This window comes from Anomaloglossus baeobatrachus, chromosome 4 (assembly GCF_048569485.1).
Source record: "Anomaloglossus baeobatrachus isolate aAnoBae1 chromosome 4, aAnoBae1.hap1, whole genome shotgun sequence".
In the NCBI taxonomy this organism is placed as follows: Eukaryota; Metazoa; Chordata; class Amphibia; order Anura; family Aromobatidae; genus Anomaloglossus; species Anomaloglossus baeobatrachus.
The window spans coordinates 697,115,522-697,141,874 of NC_134356.1; the positions used below are offsets into that span (position 1 = coordinate 697,115,522).

The 26,353-nt window shown below is 44.9% G+C and overlaps 1 protein-coding gene across 1 annotated transcript; it reads left to right on the plus strand.

Moving 5' to 3' along the window:
- Positions 1-26,346, plus strand: LOC142303034 (olfactory receptor 6N1-like). Its single transcript, XM_075344133.1, has 4 exons — positions 1-37; positions 1,428-1,574; positions 24,156-24,271; positions 25,348-26,346. Exons 1-4 carry the CDS (start codon positions 1-3, stop codon positions 26,344-26,346), a joined length of 1,299 nt encoding a protein of 432 aa, XP_075200248.1.
- Positions 26,347-26,353: the final 7 nt, after the last annotated feature.

The window sequence follows — 26,353 nt, forward strand, 5'->3', positions numbered from 1 at the left end:
ATGGGCCGGGAGAGACGGACGACCAAGGAAAGTACAGGTTAGAACAAGGTAGCTGGGAGGCAGGACAGATCAGGTAACTCACCAGAGTCAGTAATACATGCTGCAGAGCATAAACTATCACTGGCACTGAACTGGAGGTGCAGCACCCGGATACAGTGTCTCGGAAACCGGAGTGAGGCAAGGAGGAGTTAACCCCTGACTTGACCAGGCCAGAGCTTGGTGAAATAATCAAACCACAGCGGCCAATACAGACCTGGATCATGACTTCAATATTGTTTTACAGGTCAGTACGAATATGCAGATACCAAACATGTAAAGATTTTTGCTATATAAGTATTGAAATTTTGGGGAGAAATTTGTAAGAATTTTTTTTGCTTTTCTGTGACCTGTAATCTTTTCATTTTTCAGATTCTGGAGCTGTGGAGGCTTCTATTTTGCTGAGCTGACATTTTTACTGATACCATCTTCTGGAAAATGCAATGTATTGATCGCCTCTTATTGCATTTTATTGTAATGTTGCGGTGACCGTCACCAAACAACCATAATTTTGGCTCTTTCAATTTCTTTTTCTCGTTCTGCCATTTCCCGATCGGATTAGTTTATCTCATATTTTAATAAATCAGACTGCAATGTTTGGCTCAAAATCAATTCACTGATCTCTATTTGGAGCTTGGTAGTCATAAAAATATTTGCACTTCTCGTTAGCACATGGTTGGTTTCTTCCAAAAGTAGCTCCAACCTTGTCCATAGGTAGGTGTTTTATTTAGCATTTCTCATTCTTGTCCATGGAGTCACACTAGGGCAGCGTCTTCTTCTAATATTTGGACATGTTCTATGTCATACAATGTATACCTGATGATCACAACATTGAAAGGTTTAACAGATCTGAGGTTCTTCTGACCTTTATCATTGTAGGGGCTAATGTTGGGACCCTCTGATTGCTAAAGCACATTCCCTTCGCCCCAGTAATAATGTCGTTACCTGCCCACTAAACATGATGGCATATCGGCAGGCTTCCCGAGCACATGTTTTTTGCACTGTTCCCATTCCTGAAAGGGATTTAACCTGAATTATGTGTATTCTGGAATGGAATAAATAATAATAATCCTCACACTACTAGTAATAGGTTATATATGAAGGCGAGAAAGGAATGAGGGAAAGATTGGAATGAGTTATATTGCCATTTAAGTGACTCCCAAATGTTCCGGATCCAGTGGACAGTCCCATTTAAGAGGCGCTAACCAGTGATCTCAGGTCTACGTCCCAACTTTCACTCACTATTTTCCCATAACCTTGTCTCCTGCTTTGCAGACATTATCATTTATTTATTGAGTTCATTGCCCCGTAGTTCATCTTTCTTGTGGACAGGAAAAATCATCTCATTTCTTTGTAAAAACTTTTATTCACTTAATTTACTCATTCTTCAGTTTACTTGAAGTTTGCTCTTCCAGAGGATCTAAATTTCCAACCTGTAGCATTCAAAGCCGCAGCAATGGCTGCACTGAAAAGTAATGGAAAAGTTTCTATACAGCAATGTGCATCGTGTTCATCTTCATCACAGGAACATTGTAAAGGTACAAAGACATACATCGGTATACGCCACATCTCTACGTACCTGTATGCCCGGGGCCAAATCTGAGATTTTCATCTTCCTATAAAATTAGTGAAAAGAATGGCAATAAAAGAGGAAAAGGATAGGAGGGGAAGTTTATATTTAATAGGAGAAAATACAAATGAAATAAATAAAAATATAATGAATGTCTATACATCCTGCGACTTCGATCTCCCCATGACTTTTCCTTATTGTACACATGACACACGTCTGTAACCAATTCTTATGGACATGCTCTTCTTAGGCCAAAAATGTACAAATGCAAAGGGCAACAGAATACAATTCAAAGTAAAAACAGCCTCAAGCCCCACATATATACTGTACAGACCAAAAGTTTGGACACACCTTCTCATCTCTAGAACAAGTGTTAAGAGGAGACGTTGTGCAGCAGGCCTTCATGGTAAAATAGCTGCTAGGAAACCACTGCTAAGGACAGGTAACAAGCAGAAGAGACTTGTTTGGGCTAAAGAACACAAGGAATGGACATTAGACCAGTGGAAATCTGTGCTTTGGTCTGATGAGTCCAAATTTGAGATCTTTGGATACAACCACCGTGTCTTTGTAGAAAAGGTGAACGGATGGACTCTACATGGCTGGTTCCCACCGTGAAGCATGGAGGAGGAGGTGTGATGGTGTGGGGGGGGCTTTGCTGGTGACACTGTTGGGGTTTTATTCAAAATTGTAGGCATACTGAACCAGCATGGCTACCACAGCATCTTGCAGCGGCATGCTATTCCATCCGGTTTGCGTTTAGTTGGACCATCATTTATTTTTCAACAGGACAATGACCCCATACACACCTCCAGGCTGTGTGTGGGCTATTTGACTAAGAAGGAGAGTGATGGGGTGCTACGCCAGATGACCTGGCCTCCACAGTCACCAGACCTGAACCCAATTGAGATGGTTTGGGGTGAGCTGGACCACAGAGTGAAGACAAAAGGGCCAACAAGTGCTAAGCATCTCTGGGAACTCCTTCAAGACTGTTGTAAGACCATTTCTGGTGACTACCTTTTGAAGCTCATCAAGAGAATGCCAAGAGTGTGCAAAGAAGCAATCAAAGCAAAAGGTGGCTACTCTGAAGAACCTAGAATATAAGACATATTTTCAGTTGTTTCACACTCTTTTGTTAAGTATTTCATTCCACATGTGTTATTTCATAGTTTTATGCCTTCAATGTGAATCTACAATTTTCAGAGTCCTGAAAATAAAGAAAACTATTTGGATGAGAAAGTGTGTCCAAACTTTTGGTCTGCACTGTATATATATATATATATATATATATATATGTAAAGTGTGTATATACAGTAGGAAAAATAAGTATTTGATATGTTTCCAATTTAGCAAGTTTTCCCATCTACAAAGCATGGAGATGTCTGTAATTTTTGTCGTAGGTACACTGTAACCGTGACAAATAGAATTAAAAACTATCCCAAAAAATCAAATTGTATGATTTTTTAACCCTTTCACGCCCAAGCCTGTTTTCACCTTCCGGACCAAGCCACTATCAATTTATGAGATAATAACAATGGAACGCTTCAACGGACTCCAGTGATTCTGAGAACATTTTTCGTGACATATTGTACTTTGTGATAGTATTTAAATTAGGGTGATATTTCATGCATTTAATTGTGAAAACATCAGAAAATTTAGTAATTTTCAAAATGTAATCTTTATGCCCTTAAACCATAGAGTAAAGCGGGCTTTACACGCTGCGACATCGCTAGCGATAGCACCCGCCCACGTCGGTGGCGCGTCACATAGCGATGTGTGCTGCCGCAGGAACGACAAACAACCTGCGTTCCAAAGGAGGAATGATTTTTTAAAAATGAATGACGTGTACACGACGAACAATTTGACACCTTTTTGCTTTCATTACGGATCGTAAAAAGGTGTCACACACAACGACATCGCTAACGAGGCCGGATGTGCGTCATCAACACCGTGACCCCGACAATACCTCGTTAGCGATATCGTTATGTGTAAATGGGCCTTTAGTATATATCACACAAAATAATTAATACGGAACATTTCCCACATGTCTACAATACATCAGTGCAATTTTTGAAACATAATTTCTTTTTGTTAGGAAGTTATTGGTTAGGGGTTCAAAAGAAGTCAGCAATTTCTCATTTTTCCAACAAAATTTACAAACCCACATTTTTGGGGGATCAAATCACATTTGAGGTGACTTTCAGAGGCCTAGGTGACATAATATACCCAAAATACACCATTCTAAAAACTACACCCCTCAAGCTACTCAAAACCACATCCAAGACGTTTATTAACCCTTTAGGTTCTTCACAGGAACTAAAGCCATGTAGAAAGAACTTTTTTCCTTCAAAAATGTTACTTTAGCCCCAAATTTTGCATTTTTACAAGGGTATCAAGAAAAAATGCCCCAAACAATTGTTGTGCAATTTGCACTGAATATTAATATCCATGTGTGGTTAAAAAAAAAAAAAAAAACAACTATTGACTTTTCAAATTCAAAATTGTCTTCACAGATGTCATGTTGCATTTGAACAGCCCCTGAGGTGTCTAAACAATGGAAACCCCCCACAAGTGACCCCATTTTGGAGACTAGACCCCTCAAGGAACTTGTGTAGATGTATGGTGAGCACTTTTGTCTTCCAGGCGCTTCACAGATTTTTAGAACATTCAGCAGAGATCCCATTTTCTCCACAAAAATGTTTTTTGACCTCCACATTTTTAATTTTCTCAAGGGTAACAGAAAAATTTGTGTGGCGCCCCTGGGCTTTAGGCACCACAGGGTATTGCACAACTTTTCAGGGGTAATATTTATCCTGGGTCAGGAGGGGGTTAACAGCCGGTGTCTTCACAAAACACACACAAACAACACTAAGGTGCTTTCCCACAGGAGGTTGGACTAGGGCAGACAGAATAGTTAGCTATCATGAAGCATGGGACTTTGACAGTTGCTAGGAAAACACTGAGGGTGGGCACCGCATGGGGTAGAAGTAGGCGCAACCATTACATTGAGAGCAGACCTTCTCAGACACAGCTTGGAATAACATTTACCACTGACAACTGGAGTTTGTGTTTCTCTCTTCGTAGGCACGTGGCTTGGAGCAGGAGGCTCAGCCTGGGTTCCGAATAGCAACTGAGGAACACTTCACTAAAAGACTTTCACGGCCACTGGCGGTGACCGCCGACGGATCCTGGATCGGCTGGAGCCCATCGTGGCAGAAATAGGTACTCTGGGGCCGCACCTGAACTACTTGTGAGTTAAAGACCTGGAACTGCAGCCCGTCTCTGCCTCTCCTTTACCGGCGCTGTCGCCCAGCGCTGTGGCACCAACGGGACTACCACCACCCCCATCCGACCTCCATCATCCCCCTCAGGGTAATACCGCTCTGCCTGTGGGGAGCAACACCATCTCGGCTGCGACCCTCACCATTAGCCCCGGATAGTAACACCCGCAGCGGCGGCCCATCCCTGGCCGCATACCACAGGTGGCGTCAGGATCTTAAAATACTTTACTAACCGTCACTACCACCCCCATCCACCGTCCTGCCTCTCGTCCACTGCCTTTCCTTCCCTCCTGTATGCCTCAAGGGTAATGGAACTGGGCCAGGCCAGCCTGTGACATCGCAGAGGATCTGCACCCCGATCCGGTAACGAGTAGGTTAAAACACCCGCCCCGTGGGGCGCTACATTTGCACCATAAAATTTGTTGTGGAATTTCTCATGAGTACAGTGATACCCCATATGCGGTTGGAAACTAATGTTTAGATGCACAGCAGGGCTCGGAAGGCAAGGAGTGCCATTTGACTTTTCAAACACAAAATTTCCGAAATCGTTAGCAGACGGCATGTTGTGTTTGAAGAGCCCATGATGTACCTAAGCAGTACAGCTCCCAAACCATTGACCCTATTTTGGGAACCAGACCCCTCAAGGAATTTATCTAGATTTTTGGTGAGCACATTGAATACCCAGGTGCTTCACAGAATTTTATAACATTGACCCATGAAAATACAAAAATACATTTTACCACAAAATTGCCTCTTCAACCAGACAGCTTTTTTTCCCAAGGGTAAAAGGAGAAAATGCACAAAACTATTTATTTTGCAATTTCTCCTGAGTACGATGATACCTCACGTGTGGTGAAATCAACTGTTTGGGCACACGGCAGGCTTCAGAAGAGAAGGAGCGTCATTTGACTGCAAAATTGGCTGGACTCATTAGCAGAAACCATATCGCGATTGGAGAGCCCCTAATGTGCGTAAACAGGGGAGCTCCCCCACAAGTGACCCCATTTTGAAAACTAGACCCCTCAAGGAATTTATCTAGATTGTTAGTGAACACCAAGAATCCCCAGGTGCTTCACAGTATTTTAGAACGTTGCGCCATGAAAATGAAAAAGTACATTTTTAACCTCAAACATGTTATAACCAAAGGTTTTTAAAATTCATTAGGCTAAAAGGTGATAAAGAACCATAAATATTGTTGTGCAGCTACTCCTGAGTACGCTAATATTCAATATGTGGTCAAAAACTACTTTTGAGGCATAGTACAAAGTGAAGAAGGAAACGTGCCATATTAGAGGGAAAATTAAGTTGGAATGATATTTGGATGCCATGTCACATTGACCGAGCCCCTAAGGTGCCAGAATAGCAGAAATTCCCCACAAGTGACCCCATTTTACAAACTGCCCCTCAACAAATTCATCCTGGGGTTCAGTGAGCATATTGATATTACAGGTGTGTTACAAAATGTTATACTATTGGGCAGTGAACAAAAACTAATTACATTTTTACCACTAAAATGCTGTTCTAACTCCAGATTTCCAATTTTCACAAGGGTAATAAGTAAAAAGGCCCCATAATGTGTTACACAATTTCCCAAAAACGTGGCAATGCCCCACATGTTACCTTAGAGTACTTTTATGAGGCACCACAGGGCTAAGGAGAGAAGGAGCGCCATTTGATTTTTGGAGCAAAGATTTTCCTAGAATAGTAAGTTGACTTCATTTGCAAAGCACCTAAGTGCTAGAACAGAAGAAATCCACTCAAGTGACCACGTTTCGAAAATGATACCCCTCTGTGAATTCGTCTATGAGTGTAATGAGGATTAGTCTCTGGAATACACCATTCGAGTCAAACACAATGAATGCTGAAGAATTAAAAATTGCAAATAAGTGCTTGTCATGCCCAGTAAATTGTAGCGCCCGGCCATTGTGCCCAGCTCGTGGTTCTAGCATCAGGCGCCCCCTCATTAGAGATGACTGAACCTTTCAAAGTTCAGTTTGTTGATCTTTGATGAACTTTCTGATATTCACTAAATGAGTCGTCGAACATTATTGAACCCAATTGGCTTCAACGGGAAGCCAAACTTAAGACAGAGAAAACACCTTTATTGGAGTCAAAAAGCTTCCAAAAGAGCAAAAATAGGTTTGACAGTGGAGTTCCACTGTTGTGGCACAGACATCAGATTCCTAGGCTATTGACATAAGAAATATTGAGGTGGATGAGGGATAGGTGTAGGGTTGGTGCTCCCATACTCCTGCTAGCAAAGACAAGACACAACTTAAAGACTCATCTTGGGGTCTGGACATTTAAAAACATTTCACGCAGAAAGGCAGCATCAATTGCCCCCCAAATGCTCCATAGTGTCTTTGCACAGCAGTCAGGTATGCTCCATGCAACACACAGGATGTGGCCTGACATTTCCATTTTTAAAATCTGGAGGTGACTGAGTGACAGGATTAGGCCAGATGTTCCTAGACCCCCTGCTTACTCCTGTCAATCATCCACCTCTTGATTTGAAAGCTGTAAATGCTGGGCCAGACCCTGTGTGGTGTAAGACTAGAGATGAGCAAACCGGCTGTGGTTCGGCTCGAGTTCGGTTCGTCGAACAGAGGTCTCATTCGAGTTCGTCGAACGTTCGACGAACCGAACTCGAACCACATAGAAAACAATGGCAGGCAATCACAAACACATAAAAACACCTAGAAAACACCCTCAAAGGTGTCCAAAAGGTGACAAACAACTCACAACACAACACAAACACATGAGAAAGTGACAAGGACATATACTCATGCGAAAACAAAAGAGCTGGACAAGGAAAAAGAGGAAGAGACACAGATATAGGCATGGCACGCCCTTCTAAAATCATGTAAAACACCGCAAGGTGACTCCAAGCGGAGTCTCCCTTTTTTCCAAAAATTGGGCCACACACACACCCACCCCTTCAGTGGCAGCACTTGTGCCCCAGTTGTACACTTCACAGCTAGATTTGCATCAAGAACATTCAAAAATACGCCATACTTAACCGTCCCCAGGATGACACCGGGGTAGGTAGCAAAGTCTTTCCTGATCCCAGCTCTGTTCATCTTGGATCATTTTTAAAAACACAGCAAGCAAGGGTTACTCCAAGCGGAGTCTCCCTTTTTTCCAAAAATTGGACCCCCCACACACCCACCCCTTCAGTGGTAGCACTTGTGCCCCAGTTGTACACTTCACAGCTAGATTTGCATCAAGCACATTCAAAAATACGCCATAATTAACCGTCCCCAGGATGACACCGGGGTAGGTAGCAAAGTCTTTGCTGAACCATGACTTGTTCATCTTGGCTCCTTTTTAAAAACACGGCAAGCAAGGGTTACTCCAAGCGGAATCTCCCTTTTTTCCAAAAATTGGGCCACACAGACACCCATTCAGTGGCAGCACTTGTGCCTCAGTTGTACATTTCCCAGGTAGATTTGCATCAAGAACATTCAAAAATACACCATCCTTCACCGTACCCAGGATGACACCGGGGTAGGTAGCAAAGTGTTTCCAGATCCCAGCTCTGTTCATCTTGGATCATTTTTAAAAACAATGTAAGCAAGGGTTACTCCAAGCGGAGTCTCCCTTTTTTCCAAAAATTGGGCCACACAGACACCTTATCAGTGTCAGCACTTGTGCCCTAGTTGCAAACAGGATGTTTTGATTTGCATCAAGCACATTCCAAATCCACAAGCATTTACTCTCCCCAGGATGACACAGGGGTAGTAAATTCTTTCTGGATCCATGACTTGTTTATTTTGATGAATGTCAGTCTGTCCACATTGTCACTGGACAGACGCGTGCGCTTATCTGTCAGCACACACCCAGCAGCACTGAAGACACGTTCAGAGACAACGCTGGCAGCTGGACACGACAAAATCTCCAAGGCGTAAGTTGACAGCTCTGGCCATTTTTCAAGATTTGAAGCCCAAAATGAGCAAGGCTCCATTTGCAAAGTCATGGTATCGATGTTCATTTGGAGATACTCCTGTATCATCCTCTCCAGCCGTTGACTATGTGTCAGACTTGTTGTCTCTGGTAGACTTGCAAAGGACGGTCTAAAAAAATTATGAAAAGATTCCATAAAATTGCTGTTACCAGCACCAGATACGGTGCTACTGGTACATGTAGACTGCTGAAGATGACAAGACCGTCCCATGTTTGTCAAGTTACAACTGGGAGATTCACTCCCTGCACCTGCACGGTTGTTTGGTAGAAAAGCCGAGCTAAGATTGAGTAACAGCTTTTGCTGATACTCCTGCATACGTGCGTCCCTTTCTATGGCTGGAATTATGTCACAAAATTTGGACTTGTACCGGGGATCTAATAGTGTGGCAAGCCAGTAGTCATCATCACTTCTAATTTTGACAATACGAGGGTCATGTTGGAGGTAGTGCAGCAAGAAGGCACTCATGTGTCCTGCGCAGCCATGCGGACCAAGGCCACGCTGTGTTTGTGGCATAGAGGTGCTAACCGTTCTTTCTTCCTCTGACATCTCCCCCCAACCTCTTTTAACTGAAATTTGACCAAGGTCTCCCTCATCCGCTGAGTCTTCCATGTCCATGGACAGTTCGTCCTCCATTTCTTCATGTTCTCTTGCACCTTCCTCAACATTTCGCCTGCTACCATGCGCCCTTGTTGATCCCTGTCCCCCATGGTCCCATGCCTGCCGCGTTGGTGATGATGAACGTCTGGACCTTGGTGATGTTGTTGTGTCTTGCGCATATGAATCCTCCTGTAGTTCCTCCCCTTCCTGTTGTCCCACCCCCTGACTCCGAATAGTGTTTAGCGTGTGCTCCAGCATGTAAATGACTGGAATTGTCATGCTGATAATGGCATTGTCAGCGCTAAACATATTCGTCGCCATGTCGAAACTGTGCAGAAGGATGCATAGGTCCTTGATCTGAGACTACTCCATCAGGGGGATCTGCCCCACCTCTGCATCTCGTTGGCCCAGGCTATACGTCATGACGTATTGCACCAGGGCTCAGCAGTGCTGCCACAGTCGCTGTAACATGTGGAGAGTTGAATTCCAGCGTGTCGCCACATCGCATTTCAGGCGATGAACCGGCAGGCCGAAAGACTTCTGGAGCGATGCAAGTCGCTCAGCTGCGGCGGTTGAACCGTGGAAGTGAGCAGACAGTTTTTGTGCCCTGGTCAGAAGGCCATCTAGGCCGGGATAGTGTGTTAAAAATTGCTGGACAACAAGGTTCAACACGTGAGCCATACAAGGCACGTGTGTCACCTTGCCCAGGCGAAGGGCCGCACCCAGGTTTGCAGCATTGTCGCACACGGCCTTACCAGGCTGCAGGTTGAGTGGAGACAACCATTTATTAAACTCAGTCTCCAGAGCTGTCCACAACTCAGTCGCTGTGTGACTCCTATTTCCAAGACATGTCAAGCTAAAGACCGCCTGATGCCGTTGTGCTCTGCTGCCAGCATAGTAATGAGGGGTGCGTGATTCCTTCTGCGCAGTGAGAATGCCTGTCTCCTGACCAGGCAGGCTTGGGGTGGAGGTGGAGGACCCAGATGAGGTGGAGGAGGCAGAAGCAGTGGCGGAACTTGGACAGACAGAGGATTGACACACAAGTCGTGGGGACGGCAAGACTTGTGCAGCAGACCCTTCACCATCTATCACCATAGTTACCCAGTGCCCAGTCAGCGACATGTAACGTCCCTGTCCATGCTTACTGGTCCAAGTATCGGTGGTGAAATGCACCCGTTGACACACAGAGTTTCTCAAGGAAGCGGTGATGTTGTGTGCGACATGCTGGTGTAGCGCAGGCACACTTTTCTTAGAGAAGTAGTGGCGACTGGGCATCTGGTACTGGGGCACAGCGACAGACATAAGGTCACTAAAATCCTGTGTGTCCACCAGGCGGAAAGGCAGTATTTCGGTAGCCAAGAGCTTACAGAGGGATAAAGTCAACCTCTTAGCTTTGTCATGGGTAGCAGGAAATGGCCTTTTATTTGTCCACATCTGAGGGACAGAGATCTGGCTGCTGTGTGTAGACGGTGTTGAGTAGGGTGTCCCTGGAAAAATGCAGCTTTGTGAGGAAAGTGCAGGCAAAGACATGATGTTGCCTTCATCCAACGTTGGTGCTATCGATATCAGAGAGAGCTGTAAACACGTACTTGTTTCCCCTTCCAAACCAACTGACGACCTACCAAGCAAACTGCCTGTTGCGGTTACAGTGGTGTAAGTTGTGGGTGGAAAACCAGGTGTGACAGCTGTCCCCACAGTCCTAGAAGATGAAGAGCACGCGGATCCACTGTAAGGGGCAGGTGGTGGATGGTTCGCAACGCTAGGCCGCATTGCAGCACGGTGAGCTTCCCACTGGGACATATGATATTTATTCATGTGACGATTCATGGAAGAAGTTGTCAAACTGCTGAGGTTTTGCCCTCTACTAACAGAATCACGACAAATTTTACAAATCACATAATTTGGGCGATCTTTTGCTATGTCAAAAAAGGACCAGGCTAGGCAAGGCTTAAAGGGCATGCGACCTGCTGATCCACCCTGACTAGTGCTCAGGGGCACAGTGGTGGCTGAGGATGCAGTTGTAGACGTGCTACCAGTATTCCGACTCTGTCCAGGAAGGCGCAAGGTAACTTCGTCGTCAGTTGCATCCTCCTCCACCGTCTCTGTTGACCTCCTCGAGGGCCTGACTGTGGGTTGACAGTAGGTGGGATCTAGAACTTCCTCATCAATTGTTGTGTTTGCATTCCCCTCACCCTCAGATTGAGCCTCTTCTTGCCCTGACCGAATATTTAAGTTGTCATCCCAATCTGGTATCTGCGTCTTATCGTCATCAGTATGTTCCTCATTGTCTTTTACCACAGGTGTTTCAGTTTGTGAATAAGGGTCATCATTATGCTCAGAAACTTGGACATCATGGCCAGAATCTGAGTCACAAAGGTTCTGGGCATCACTGCAGACCATTTCCTGGTCTGTACTCACTGTAGCTTGGGAGCAGACCTCTGATTCCCAGGCTATAGTGTGACTGAACAGCTCTGCAGACTCAGCCATCTCAGTTCCACCATACTGTGCAGGGCGGATGGAGACTTCAGATCTGGGAGAATGCAAGTGTGATTGGGCTGACAACTCAGAGGACTGGTGATTTTTGGATGCGGTAGTTGAGGTGGCTGAGAAGGCACTTGTTGGACCACTTGAGATCTATTCAAGCATTTTCCTTTTTTGGCCATCATCTACCTTTGTTCCAGTTGTTCGTGTCCGTAAAAAAGGGGGCACATCGAATTGTCCATGGTAAATAGTAGACATCTTACTTTTGCTGGAAGATGGTCTATCTTCAGCAGATGTTAATGGAGCTTTGCCACCTTCCCCACGGACAAACCCTTTTTTTCCTTTTTTAACACGCCTCTTACCCTTTCCAGCAGCATCTGTCATTTTGCCACTCATTTTGATAGCGACAAGATTGTGCACTTAAAATGTGGTAGTAAAAATTGAGGGGTGGTGTAGATTGCAGCGGTGGTCTAGCTTTATTAACAGCAGAATAAACAACAATAATTATCCCTGACAATGCAACTACGGCCCTTAAACTGGCAGCATAGTTTGCTAGTATAATGACTTAGTAACAATGAGTTTGAGTGTGCAATGCAGGCAGACGTGCTGCAAATATCTTTGCACTAGTGGGACAATACAGAAGTCCAACAGCCACGTTTAGGATGCCACTAAGTTTACTCAGTGTTTGCTAGTATAATGGCTTAGTAACAATGAGTTTGAGCGTGCAATGCAGGCAGACGTGCTGCAAATATCTTTGCACTAGTGGGACAATACAGAAGTCCAACAGCCACTTTTAGGATGCCACTAAGTTTCCTCAGTGTTTGCTAGTATAATGGCTTAGTAACAATGAGTTTAAGTGTGCAATGCAGGCAGACGTGCTTCAAATATCTTTGCACTAGTGGGACAATACAGAAGTCCAACAGCCACGTTTAGGATGCCACTAGGTACACTCAGTGTTTGCTAGTATAATGGCTTAGTAACAATGAGTTTGAGTGTGCAATGCAGGCAGACGTGCTGCAAATATCTTTGCACTAGTGGGACAATACAGAAGTCCAACAGCCACGTTTAGGATGCCACTAGGTACACTCAGTGTTTGCTAGTATAATAGCTTAGTAACAATGAGTTTGAGTGTGCAATGCAGGCAGACGTGCTGCAAATATCTTTGCACTAGTGGGACAGTACAGAAGTCCAACAGCCACGTTTAGGATGCCACTAAGTTTACTCAGTGTTTGCTAGTATAATGGCTTAGTAACAATGAGTTTGAGTGTGCAATGCAGGCAGACGTGCTGCAAATATCTTTGCACTAGTGGGACAATACAGAAGTCCAACAGCCACGTTTAGGATGCCACTAAGTTTACTCTGTGCTTGCTAGTATAATGGCTTAGTAACAATGAGTTTGAGTGTGCAATGCAGGCAGACGTGCTGCAAATATCTTTGCACTAGTGGGACAATACAGAAGTCCAACAGCCACGTTTAGGATGCCACTAAGTTTACTCAGTGTTTGCTAGCATAATGGCTTAGTAACAATGAGTTTGAGTGTGCAATGCAGGCAGACGTGCTGCAAATATCTTTGCACTAGTGGGACAATACAGAAGTCCAACAGCCACGTTTAGGATGCCACTAAGTTCACTCAGTGTTTGCTAGTATAATGGCTTAGTAACAATGAGTTTGAGTGTGCAATGCAGGCAGACGTGCTGCAAATATCTTTGCACTAGTGGGACAATACAGAAGTCCAACAGCCACGTTTAGGATGCCACTAAGTTTACTCAGTGTTTGCTAGTATAATGGCTTAGTAACAATGAGTTTGAGTGTGCAATGCAGGCAGACGTGCTGCAAATATCTTTGCACTAGTGGGACAATACAGAAGTCCAACAGCCACGTTTAGGATGCCACTAAGTTTACTCAGTGTTTGCTAGTATAATGGCTTAGTAACAATGAGTTTGAGTGTGCAATGCAGGCAGACGTGCTGCAAATATCTTTGCACTAGTGGGACAATACAGAAGTCCAACAGCCACGTTTAGGATGCCACTAAATTTCCTCAGTGTTTGCTGGTATAATGGCTTAGTAACAATGAGCTTGAGTTTGCAAAGGGCAGGAGGGTACAGTGGCAGGGTTGTGGGTCTGGGTAGAGGAAAGGAAGCCTCCCTTTCTATCCCTCCTAATGGGGAAATGCAGCAAGGAAATCCCTGACCTTAGCTACACAGACGCTGTCATCTTGTGTAGCTGTTAAAATCTGTTTTCATGGACCTTACTGTCACCTTTGGCTCTGACCCTGCCGGTATTAGCCCTTAAAAGGACTAATAGAAAGTGCTATCCCTATGCTGTACAGCGCTGTGTGTAGAGCCTACACAGCAGTATCGGAGATAGGAGCTGCGCCAGTGATGTCTGACACCAAGGACGCAGAAGGCAGATAATGGCGTGCTGGAGGAAAATGTCCGTTTTTATAATGCAGGGACATGTGACATGGACATCCTATCACACATGCCGTTGCTTCTCTGGCTAAAAGTCCACTTAGCTGTGTGTGTGTCTGGGATTGGCTGACATGCTGGCCCGCCCCACTACACGCGCGCGCTTAAGGAAGGAAGACAAGGAGAAAAAAAAAAATGGCGATCGCCATTATCCATACAGCAGTGATCTGAATGCGCTGTTCCCGCACACTATACACTGAAATTTCATAATAGTGTGAGTCACAGAGTGACTTACACTATTACAGCGGAAAGCCAGCTAGTAATTAGCTTGTCTTTTTGCTACTAGAACCATTCTCGAACGTATCTAGAACTATCGAGCATTAGCAAAAAGCTCGAGATCTAGTTCGATCTAGAACAGCCCCCAAAATCACTCGAGCCGCGAACTGGAGAACCTCGAACCGCGAACCGCGCTCAACTCTATGTAAGACCCTTGGCTCACTGCTGTGCAAAGACACCATGGGTACTGTTGTAATTGATTCCTCTATACTGCTGTTTTCCATATTTTTTGGAAATGTGGAGACTGCAGAATTGATCTCTACGTTTTCTCTTGTCTGTAGTTGCAGTGATATCAGAGCAACAGGCCTATGCCTGTCACTCATCCACCCACCTCTTTATTTTAAAGCTATAAATACTGGGCCAGATTCTGTGTTGTACATGCCAAAGGCTGACTGTTGTGCAAATACACACTGGGTACTGTGGGGCAATTGATATCCTGTTGTTTGCCCATAATTTTTGGAAATGTGTAGACTACTAGTTGGGTCTCAAAGTTGTGTGTTGTCTGTAGTGGCAGGGATCTCAAAAGGCCTACACCTGTCACTCATTCACTTCTTGACTTGAAAGCTGTAAATGATCGGCAATACCCTGAGTTGTACATGGCGCATACCTGACTGTAGCACTAAGACACTGTGGGTACTGTGTGCCAATTGATGCCACTGTCCTGCTGTCTGCCTCCAAGTTTTGGAAATGTGGAGACTCCAAGATGGGTCTCCAAATTGTACCTTGTCTGTAATGGCAGGATTCTCAGAGCAAGAGGCCGTTCACTCATCTAATATTTCTTATGTTAATAGTCTAGGAGGTTAATGGCTGAACCACAACAATGTGGCTCCACTGTAAAACGGTTTGAGCTATTTTGCTAGCTTTTTAGCCCCCCTAAAGGTGTTGTTTATGCCATTTTTTTGTCTTCCATTGAATTCAATGGGTTTGGTTAGGTTACCCCGTCACCAACACACCATGGACTTGGACCTCACGAAAGTGCCAGACACATGAGCGTCTTCTTTCTACACTATCTACAGCATGATGTCCATATTGTTAGTATTAGAAATAGTGCTGGGTACTGGGTTGCCACTCTGTTAGATCCAGGGTACAGGCAAAATTTTGCCAGATTCTTCTATCCCTGGAAAGGGATGCAGATGCTGAAGTACTGTATTGTACCAAGATTGTCCACAATTTTAAGAGTGGACTTCCCCAAGACAGCAGTGAGGCACACAGTGTGCATCACAGTTCTAGACTTCCAAGCTCGGGAACATTGCGTTGTCATCGCAGAATATTACCACAGCAGCAGTTTAAGTGGCAGAAGCAATATCTGTGAGTTGTGGCAAACCTTTTTTAGACCATCCCATGCCCCAGAAGAACAAAGTACAAGACTGCACATAGTAAATGACTGGAGAGGATGGTGCAGGAGTATCTAGAACTGAATATTGATGAAATCGGGGAGAGGGGTTTGCAGTTTAGTCTTCAAAAATGGAAGGGTGGCTTGAGCTTGCCAGTCATGCCTTGGAGGTTTTGTCATGTCCGGCAGCCAGCATTCTCTAAGGCCTCTGTCACACTCACGTTGAAAATCACGCACGTGCCGCGAGACATGTATTTTCCTTGCATGTTGCGTTTGGTAAGTACGTGTCTCCAGTATGTGTGTGCCACGTGTGTTCTACGTGTGCTGTCTGCGATAACACACAGAGAACTGGTAATTTTAATACTCACGTGGTCCTTGCTGCTGTCCAGGGTACTGATCTTCGGCTCCAGCTCCGCCCACTCCCCGCTGATGCTGCCCACCTCCTGAACACGCTCATAATGAGCGGCGGTCGTCAGCAACTGTTTGCAATGGAAGATTCTGCAGGGCTGGTGGAGGTGAGTATGTTTTTTTTTTTATTTTAAAATCATGACACGTGTTTCTCCGGCGCATGTTACATGGGACCGCATCCACACTACATCCGTGTGGTACGAGTGTGGGCCGCGTGACACCCGTGATGCCGGAGAAAAACGGACATGTCGGCGTGAGAAACACACGGACACACGTCAGTATGGAACGGAAACACGTTCCATTCAAAAATACTTACGTGTGTCCAATACATTAGGAATACATTGGTCCACGTGTGTACGTGCCTCCGGTACGTGAGACAACTGTCAAATACGTACCGGAGGCACGAACGTGTGACAGAGGCCTAAGAATGGGTCTTCAGTAGAGATGAGCGAACCGGTCGTGGTTCGGCTCGAGTTCGGTTCGTCGAAAGGAGGTCCCGTTCGAGTTCGGTTCGTCGAACTTTCGACGAACCAAACTCGAACCTATAGGATATAATGGGAGGCAATCACAAACACATAAAAATGCATGATAAATGTACACAAACAGTTAATAAACATTGCCATAACACTTACCGGTCCCCGCGATCCCTCCTGCACTCTGTCTCCTGCCGCTATTCCATCCGATGATCGCTGAATCCTCCCGGTGACCAGCACTGCCAGCAGTGATGCAGGACCTATCGTGACGTCAAAATAGCCATGTGACCAGTCACGTGGCTATTATCTCATTGGCTACAGACTGGTCACATGACTATGACGCGTCATGTAGGACCTGCGAGTGCATCTCTCCGGTACACGGTGCACATTTGTGTATCGCCGTGTACCGGCGACATGCTCTAGCACACGGTCGACTCCCCGTTCCGTTAGGGACCGGCTGACACAGCCGGTCATTAACGGAGATCACCGTTGCCATAGCAACGCAGTTAGCGGTGACGTCACCGCTAACCGCGGCTCCGGGAGCACCGTTGCTATGGTAACGTGCCTGTCAGCGTTACCGCTGACAGCCAGCAGCACTGATCACTCACGGAGTGAAGGCTGTACGCTGCTTCCCTGAAGGCTGCACGGGGAGCAGCAGCGTCTTCCCCCATTCAGAGCTGCATTTGTTGAACGAGAAAGACAGAAGACCATGGATCGTGGAGGGCTGACAGGGGGTAATAAAGATGGAGTCTCTAATGTGTCTGTGTATTTATTTCTATTAAAGTATTTTTTCTCTGTGTGGTGTTTTTTTTTAACCCTTTATTGGAGATTCTTAATGGCCGGGTCAAACGTGCCTGACATTAAGAATCTCTGGCTTAATACTGGCTAGTAAAACAAAGCCAGTATTAACTCATGATTACCCAACAAGCCACCCGGCTCCAGGGCTGTTGGAAGAGTTGGATACAGCGCCAGATGCAGCTGGTGATTGGAATCCGCAGCACAGGTTGGCCTGAGCTTTCTGGGCCCCACTGCTGCGAATTGCAGTCTGCAGCCGCCTCAGAAAATGGCACTTTCATAGAAGCGCCATCTTCTGGCGCTGTATCCAACTCTTCCAGCACCTGCCTACTATACCTGGCTAGCATACAAAAATATGGCGAAGCTGACATCCTTTTTTTGTAGTTTTTTGGCAAAAAAAATAAAAAATGCTTCCCTGGATTTTCCATTGCCAGTGAAGGTAACAGTGGGGGTTAGCAGCCAGTAGCTGCTTGGATTACCCTTACTTAGCAATACAAAAAATGCAGCGGGAGCCCATATATATTTTTTTTAATTATTTATTTAAATAACTAAAAACAAAATGGGCTTCCTTGTATTTTGATTGCTGGACATCACAGTGCTGTAAAAATAAATCTTTAAAAAAAATGACGTAGCGCTCCGCGGTATTTTTGATTCTCAGCGCAGATAAAGCAGAGAGCTATGGGTTGCCACCCCCATCTGCCTGCCGTTACCTTGGTTGGCAATCAAAATACAGGGAAGCCCATTCATTTTTTCTATTTAAAAAATAGTTAAAAAAAAAATGACGTTGGGTCCCCCCATTTTTGATAGCCAGCTAGGGTAAAGCAGACAGCTGTAGCCTGAAAACCACAGCTGGCAGCTTTACCGTGGTTGGGGATCCAATGTGGAGGTCCCCCCAGGCTCTTTTTTTATAATTATTTTATAAATATTAATAATTACACAAAAAAAGTAGGGTCCCCCCCAAATTGGATCACCAGCCAAGGTAAAGCGGAGAGCTGTGGTCTGGTATTCTCAGGGTGGGAAGGTCCATAGTTATTGAGCCTTCACAGCCTAAAAATAGCAGGCCGCAGGCACCCCAGACGTGGTGCATCCACTAGATGCGCCAATCCTGGCTTTTCACCCCAGCTCATCCCGTGCCCTGGTACAGTGGCAAACGGGGTAATAAATCGGGTTGATACTAGCTGTAAGGTCACCTGACATCAAGCCCAGCAGTTTGTTATGTCATGGCGTCTATTAGATACCCAACATCATAAACTGTCAGTACTAACAAAAAAAAAAATCGACAAAGGAAATTTATTTGAAAAAACAGTCCCCAAAACATTTCCTCTTTCACAAAATTAATTGTAAGAAAAAAAATAAAGGGGTCCCACGATGACTCTGGACCGTCTAGAATATGGGGGGGAGACACTCAGGGAATGTATCCCCCATTTTCTAGGAGTGCAGACCCTTCATGTGAGGAGTGTGGGTGCAATGAATCTGCACTCACTCTCCCCGGGTCCACAGCAGCAGAGTCCATGTCGTAATGGTTGCTACCAAAGCTGCAATGCCCTGCTCATGATGTAAGGGCATGCCTAATCAGGAGAACTATTCTACATTTCCAAATATTGGTATTTGCTGATATTATTGCTATTCCACCTACTATGTATTGGGGATAGGATCTTGGAGATGGAATACCCCTTTAAGTCCAGTTATCCAGCTGAATGAATACTTAACAACAGAGCTCGCTATTTAGATGTGTTTTCTTGTGGCGTATAACGGACTCTCATGTTTGGTAGTCGTTCAGCAGGAAAACTATAAAAGCAAATCCCTCCATTTGGAAATGTAGTATATAGCTCTCCTGATCAATTATGTTCCTTAATTCATGAGCAGGGCTTTGCAGTAATAATAATAATTTATTCATTTATATAGCGTTATTAATTCCATAGCGCTGTATGTCTTTGGAGTGTGGGAGGAAACCGGAGTACCCGGAGGAAACCCATGCAAACACGGGGAGAACATACAAACTCCTTGCAGATGGTGTCCTTGGTGAGAATTGAACCCAGGACCTCAGCACTGCAAGACTGCAGTGCTAACCACTGAGCCACCGTGCCACCCATTTAGCTTACAGATGCATAACCACCACTCACTGTGTCTGAACACAGGAAGCTGAGCTGACAGCCGCTCTGTGCATGCGGCAGTGTCTATTGTGAAGGAGAGGGCCGTGGGGGGATCAACGCTGCACAGGTACAGTGGGACACCGGGGAACACCGGTGGGGTTATAGGGGCTGACCTGGCAGGGCCTGGGGAGGAGTTTTCTGCCGCATGTGTCATGGCACATGCGACAGAAATCAGAGGAGTAGGGTGAATGCGGCCGGCGCGCTGCTGTGCGCGCGGCCATCTTGGATTTCTGGGAGGGCATCAGGGGGGGCACTTTGGCGACACCGGGGGTCCGGAGGGGACCGGGGAGGAGATTTATCATGTTTGTTCATGCCAGATGGGAGATAAATAATTGTTTACCGGCGCTGTCATTTACTGTAACGTGATCATCGGTGTACGGTGTATACCTGTGATCACGTGAGCGGGGACCGGAAAAACCGTCCTGAATCATGATCTCCAGGGTCTCAGCTAGCCCTGAAACCCCGGAGATTTTCTGACGCTGGGGGGCGTTATTCACTTATTTCTGCCTGCTGTTTATAAACGGCAGATCAGAATAAGGCTACATTAACACAACCGATCCATTTTTGCGGTCTGCAAAAAACAGTCCGTTTTTTGTCACGGGTGCATCCATGTGGCATCCGTTTCCATTCCGTAGACGGTCCGTATGTCATCTGTTTGTCATCCGTGTGCCTTCCGTTTTTTTTGTGTACTGCAAAAATCTGAAGGAGGGTAAATGCATAAATTTACCCAGGATCCATAGCTTCATCCTACATGAGGCGGTCACATGTTCACTCCAGTGCCATTTTCTACTGCTTTTCACAGCGTAGAGCGCTCTGGTAATTTTCTTGTGCTTGTGCACTTCATATCAGTCTTTTCTGTCATTATAATGGCAGAAAGACACATCATGTCCCACTCTCCTGCATTTTGTAATTTTGCACCCTTTGGTGCCTTTCATGTGGCACTAAGGGGTGCTTAGCTTTGTATTTAGCCAAAAAAATGAAAAAAAAAAATGACGTAGGGTTCCCCCTATTTTTGTAGCCAGCTAGGGTAAAGCAGACGGCTGCAGCCTGCAGACCACAGCTGGCAACCTCACCTTGGCTGGTAATCCAAAACTGAGGGCACCCCACGCTGTTATTTTAAATTAAATAAATAATTTTAAAAAAAACCACATAGGGGTCCCCCCAAAATTGGATCACCAGCCAAGGTAAAGCAGACAGCTGGGGTCTGATATTCTCAGACTAGGGAGGTCCATGGTTATTGGACTCTCCCCAGCCTAAAAATGGCAGGCCGCAGCCGTCCCAGAAGTGGCGCATCCATTACATGTGCCAATCCTGGTGCTTCGCCCCAGCTCATCCCGCGCCCTGGTGCGGTGGCAAACGGGGTAATATATGGGGTTAATACCAGATGTGTAATGTCACCTGGCATCAGGCCCTGGGGTTGGTGAGGTCAGGCGTCTATCAGATACCCGACATCACCAACCCAGTCAGTTATAAAAAAAAATAGACGACAAACACATTTTTATTTGAAAAAATACTCCCCAAAACATTCCCTCTTTAACCAATTTATTAGAAAGACAAACAAATCCAGGTCTGGTGTAATCCAAGGGGTTGCCATGACGATCCACACTGTCCGAGTCAATGAAGAGCAGGATGTTCCCCGTTGGCTGGGAGAGCAGTGCAGTGACCTGAGCTAACATCAATGGGTCAGCCCAGGTCACTGCAGGGGGATGACAAGTGCTGCTGTCAGCAAGGTACATTACCTGCGCTGATCTCCTGCACTGCCGACAGCACCTGTCACTGAGTTCAATGACCGCCGCCTTCACAGCCAAGTATCGCGAGAGGCCCGTGACGTCACCGCTAGTCAGTCTCGGGTCGGAAGCGAGAGAAGGTGATGTGACAAGCGGCGGCCATGGAGGACAGTGACAGCGCTGAGGTCGGGACTTCATCACCGCAGGTAAGCCGAGCGGGACCATGTGTGCAGAGTGCCAGGAGGTCGTCAGTGTCGTGGACTGCATGGCTGGGGACGTGTGTGTGTGTGTGTGTGTGTGTATGTATGTGTACATGCCGCGTGCAGGAGGGGGCGGAGCGAGCTGAGCGGGGAAGTGTGGGCTTCCTGCACGTAACTAGGATAAACATTGGGTTACTAACCAAAGCGCTTTGCTTGGATACCCGATGTTTATCTTGGTTACCAGCTTCTGGCAGGCTGCCAGCGATGGCTCCTGCACACTGTAGCTGTAAAAAGCCATGCTTTTTGCTGCTAGAACCGTTCTCGAACGTATCTAGAACTATCGAGCTTTAGCAAAAAGCTCGAGTTCTAGTTCTATCTAGAACAGCCCCCAAAATCACTCGAACCGCGAACTGGAGAACCTCGAACCGTGAACCGCGCTCAACTCTAGTCTTCAGTGCTGCTGGTAGTGTCCTGCTGGAAAAGTGCATCTGGCTATCCCCTGAAAGTGTAGATCTCCGATGACTTATCCACCCTAGTCGCAAACTATGCAGACCAGGTGATGGTGTAGTTTTCAGTGTGCTGCATTGATCTCACGTCATTGCAGTCTGTGACACCTTTATCGTGGCTTCTGTGGTTTCTGTTGCTACTGTTGCTGATGTTACTAACAAGTGCCTTGAAAGACATATTTTACAGTCTATTTAAAGTCTGTACAAATACTTATCACAGCACCATATATGTATATCGCTGATAACTTTCATATCTGTATGTTATATTAGCAGTGATTATATCTTTGGAGTACCATTAAATGTGAACCGCAGGTGTCTTTGCTTCAGAATGAACCTGTATAGTCTATATACTCATTTAATTCTGCTGGGCTTAAGGGGGTTTTACACGCAATGACATATCTAATGATATTTCGTCGGGGTCACGGAATTCGTGACGCACATCCGGCGTCGTTAGCGACTTCGTTGCTTGTAACAGCTCTGAGCGAGTGCTAATGATCAAACATACTCACCTAATTGTTGATCGTTGACACGTCATTCATTTTCAAAATCTCGTTGGTCGTTGTGGACTCAGGTTGTTCGTCGTTCCTGAGGCAGCACACATCGCTATGTGTGACACCAAATTTTGCGCAAAATGTAATAACAGGCTATCAAAACATAGCATCTGCGCAAAAATGGCACCATTAGAAATGTCAGCTCGAGGCACAAATAATAAGCCATCAATGAGCCATAGATCCAGAAAAATTAAATCGCTATGGGTTTTGGAAAATGGCGCAAAACGTGCGCCACTCTTTTTGGACAGGCTTGTGAATTTTCTTTAACCCCTTAAATACAAGTAAACCTATTAATGTTTGGTGTCTACAAACTTGCACCGATATCAGGCATCACATCCACACATCAGTTTTACCATATAGTGAAAACGGTGCATAAAATATCCCAAAAACGATTGTGCGATCACACTTTTTTTGCAATTTTTCCGCACTTGGAATTTCTTGCCATTTTGCAGTACACTATATGGTAAAACTTATGGTTTCATTTAAAACTACAACTCGTCCCGCAAACAACAAGCTCTTATATGGCAAGATTGACGGAAAAATAAAAAAGTTACGGCTCTCGGAAGAAAGAGAGGAAAAAAAAAAGCGGAAAAACGCAAAATGCCCGGGGGCTGAAGGGGTTAAGAAGGGTGTGTCATTGGCTGTAGCTGAATAATGGTAACTCCAGCTGGAAGACACACGCCACCTACAGTCAGCCAGTGGTACTGAAGATCCCAAGGAAACCCAGCCCAGTGGATGAGCGGAGCGAGCGCAAACCGGCGCCGCTGGCATCGACTCCTCTCCCATCACCAGCACTATCTGTGGCAGAAACACGGCATCGCCTGGAGATCAAAGTATAATTCGCTGGATTGGACTCCGGTGGTGGCGTAACAGTAGGGAGCTGAAGAGGTTAATTAATTGGTTAACTGATTATACACTTATGTTATGGCTTTAAAAGAAGACAATAGAGGTCTCTGTATTTTTTGTGTACCTGATGAAGAAAGCAGTCTGCTCTAGAAACGCCATGCTTTAAATAATAAATTCTGATTTTGTTCAAGTGGAGAGACAACGCCTCTAGATCGTCAGTTTTGTTCACATCTTCTGAATTTCCATCCCTGTTTGGGGCGTGATGAGGAGTGCAGCAGTCTACCCTCACAGGAGTTGTGCCTGTGATTGTGCAACCCTCTCAGGTGAACCTGGCCATCATCTGCCTCCAATACCACAGTCTGAGCAGGGTCACACATGGCAGCGCCTTTGCTCTTTTTTCTTGCTTGAGTCAGGATTGGTAAGTAACAAGAGCAGAGCATTACTTGAGAAACGTATTGCAGACTCACTTTAGCTTTGTCCTATCTTTGGTTAGGTCCTTCCACCTATGAGTATAGAGCAATGCCGACTCATTCCTTGGACAAAGAATGTTCCGAACTCAACATATCAAAGACCGTATCTGATCAACATATTGGCCTGTGCTCCATCCAAGTGTGGGAAACTTTCATCAGAAGAGGACCGATTGTTTAACTCAAGATTTCATATCACATGTCATTTTTAAAAAACTTTCTCAATATTTCTTCATTAATTATGGTCTTGCAATGTTCACACCGGACACTGGGGCTTTTCTATGATCATATTTCCAGAACTAAAATTTCTCTGTATTTTTTCTCAACGCGTGGGAGATATCATTAGATTTTGCCAATTGTATTCTAAATTATTCTCAGCGGCTTTACAATTAATTTCTGGATGCTTTTATTAATAATCTCATAAGATTTTCTTAGCTATAAAGCCAGGTCCCTCACTGCAGCATTGTTTTTTCAGGAGAGATTCTGTAAGGAATGACATAACATTTGCTTAAGAAAATGCTTATTTTTTCTTCAGCAACTAAAACGTAAGATTTTGGGATTTTGATCTTGGTGGTTAAAGTGTTATATTCGGCTACTGAATATTTGGATGTGATGCGTTAAACTGGGTGAAATCCCAACAAAAATAGTAAAAATCATCTGAAATTCAAGGACCTGTTAAGTCATTACCATCATATCCTAATTTCTAGGCTGTTGGATGATGATTTCTTATGATACAATTCTCACTTGAATAGAGAATCATTGAGTTACAATCCATTTGGTGCCGCTTTGGCAAATGGCGGTGGGTATAATAATTGGAATGTCTAAGTCCGGGTGGAAATCAAGGTGGAATCATTAGGAGAATGAACCAAATTAAATAAAGGATTAATGAGTAAATGGACCAAGGGTCAAAATCTAGACACCAGTCCACCAGTTGGAGGACCCTGGAAGAGTCCTCCTCAAAACAAAGCTTTCTAAGCTACTGTTGGATCTAGGCAAAATGTTCTTATTTCTTTTTTAGTTTGTCCCAAAGCAAGAAAATTGTGAATCATAATTATATGACTATAATTATAAAATATTATATTGTTCATAAAATGTTCCAGGTTCTTCTCTCTTAATGTGCTATTCCCCATGTAGCTGGGTTACGTGATAACTAGGGTTGGTTTAGGAGCTCCAGTCCCTCATATGTTCATAATTTTAACTATTGTATTTATTTTACAGTTTTTAAGGATGATTCCAGGACAGAATCTGTCATCGGTCAATGAGTTCTTCATTGTGGGCTTCGAGCATCTACAGAGTTTCCGGATTATTCTCTTTCTACTTCTTCTTCTGATCTACACGGCCATCTTAGCTGGAAACCTATTGATCATCCTACTGGTATCAACCACGGCTTGTCTCCAGATCCCAATGTACTTATTCCTCAGTCAGTTATCCTTATCAGACATTGTACTCACCTCAGCCATTTGCCCAAATACTCTTCTTGTCATTTTTAATGATGGCTCCACCATCTCGAAGGTTGGCTGCATGACTCAGTTATTTACATTTTCAATATCCATGGTAACTGAGTGTCTTCTTCTAACGGTCATGTCCTATGATAGATATGTCGCCATCTGTAAACCAATGCATTATGTTACCACTGTAACTATTACTTTTTGCCTCAGGTTAATTTTCCTTTGTTGGGCTTTCGGTTCTCTTTTGGCCATCTTTGCCACTGCCTTGATCTCACGTCTTGACTACTGTGGCTCAAATGTTGTTTTAAATCATTTCTTCTGTGATTATGGACCTCTTTTGCAACTCTCCTGCTCAGATACATCTAATCTGGAAACAATAGTAGTAATTATGACCACACATGAATTGACCATCGAAACCATGTTCATCTTCTCCACCTATGTTCGCATTGTTCGCTCTATACAGAAAATATCAGCCACAGGTAAGGAGAAAGCCTTCTCCACGTGCTCCTCCCATCTGACTGTAGTTTGCATGTGTTTTGGATCACTCATTGCCATCTATGTGTCTCCATATGGTAAACAAACATCAACCATCAACAAAATCCTATCCTTACTCTACACCGTGGTGACTCCATTATTAAATCCCATCATCTACAGCCTGAAGAACCGAGAAATTAGGATCATCATCGTGAAACGATTCAACCAGCTGAGGCAAATCTTATCATCAAGTCACCGATTCCCAGAACCCAGAAGAATAGCGGAAATGAGATGAAGACCAA

What these genes read in the sequence shown, in the direction of transcription:
- LOC142303034 (XM_075344133.1), top strand. Translation starts at nt 1, where the DNA reads ATGGGCCGGGAGAGACGGACGACCAAGGAAAGTACAG. An exon ending in ATCACAGGAACATTGTAAAG is followed by an intron (nt 1,575 to 24,155) that starts GTACAAAGACAT and finishes ATCTTTGGTTAG; the next exon opens with GTCCTTCCACCTATGAGTAT. An exon ending in TTGGCCTGTGCTCCATCCAA is followed by an intron (nt 24,272 to 25,347) that starts GTGTGGGAAACT and finishes TTTATTTTACAG; the next exon opens with TTTTTAAGGATGATTCCAGG.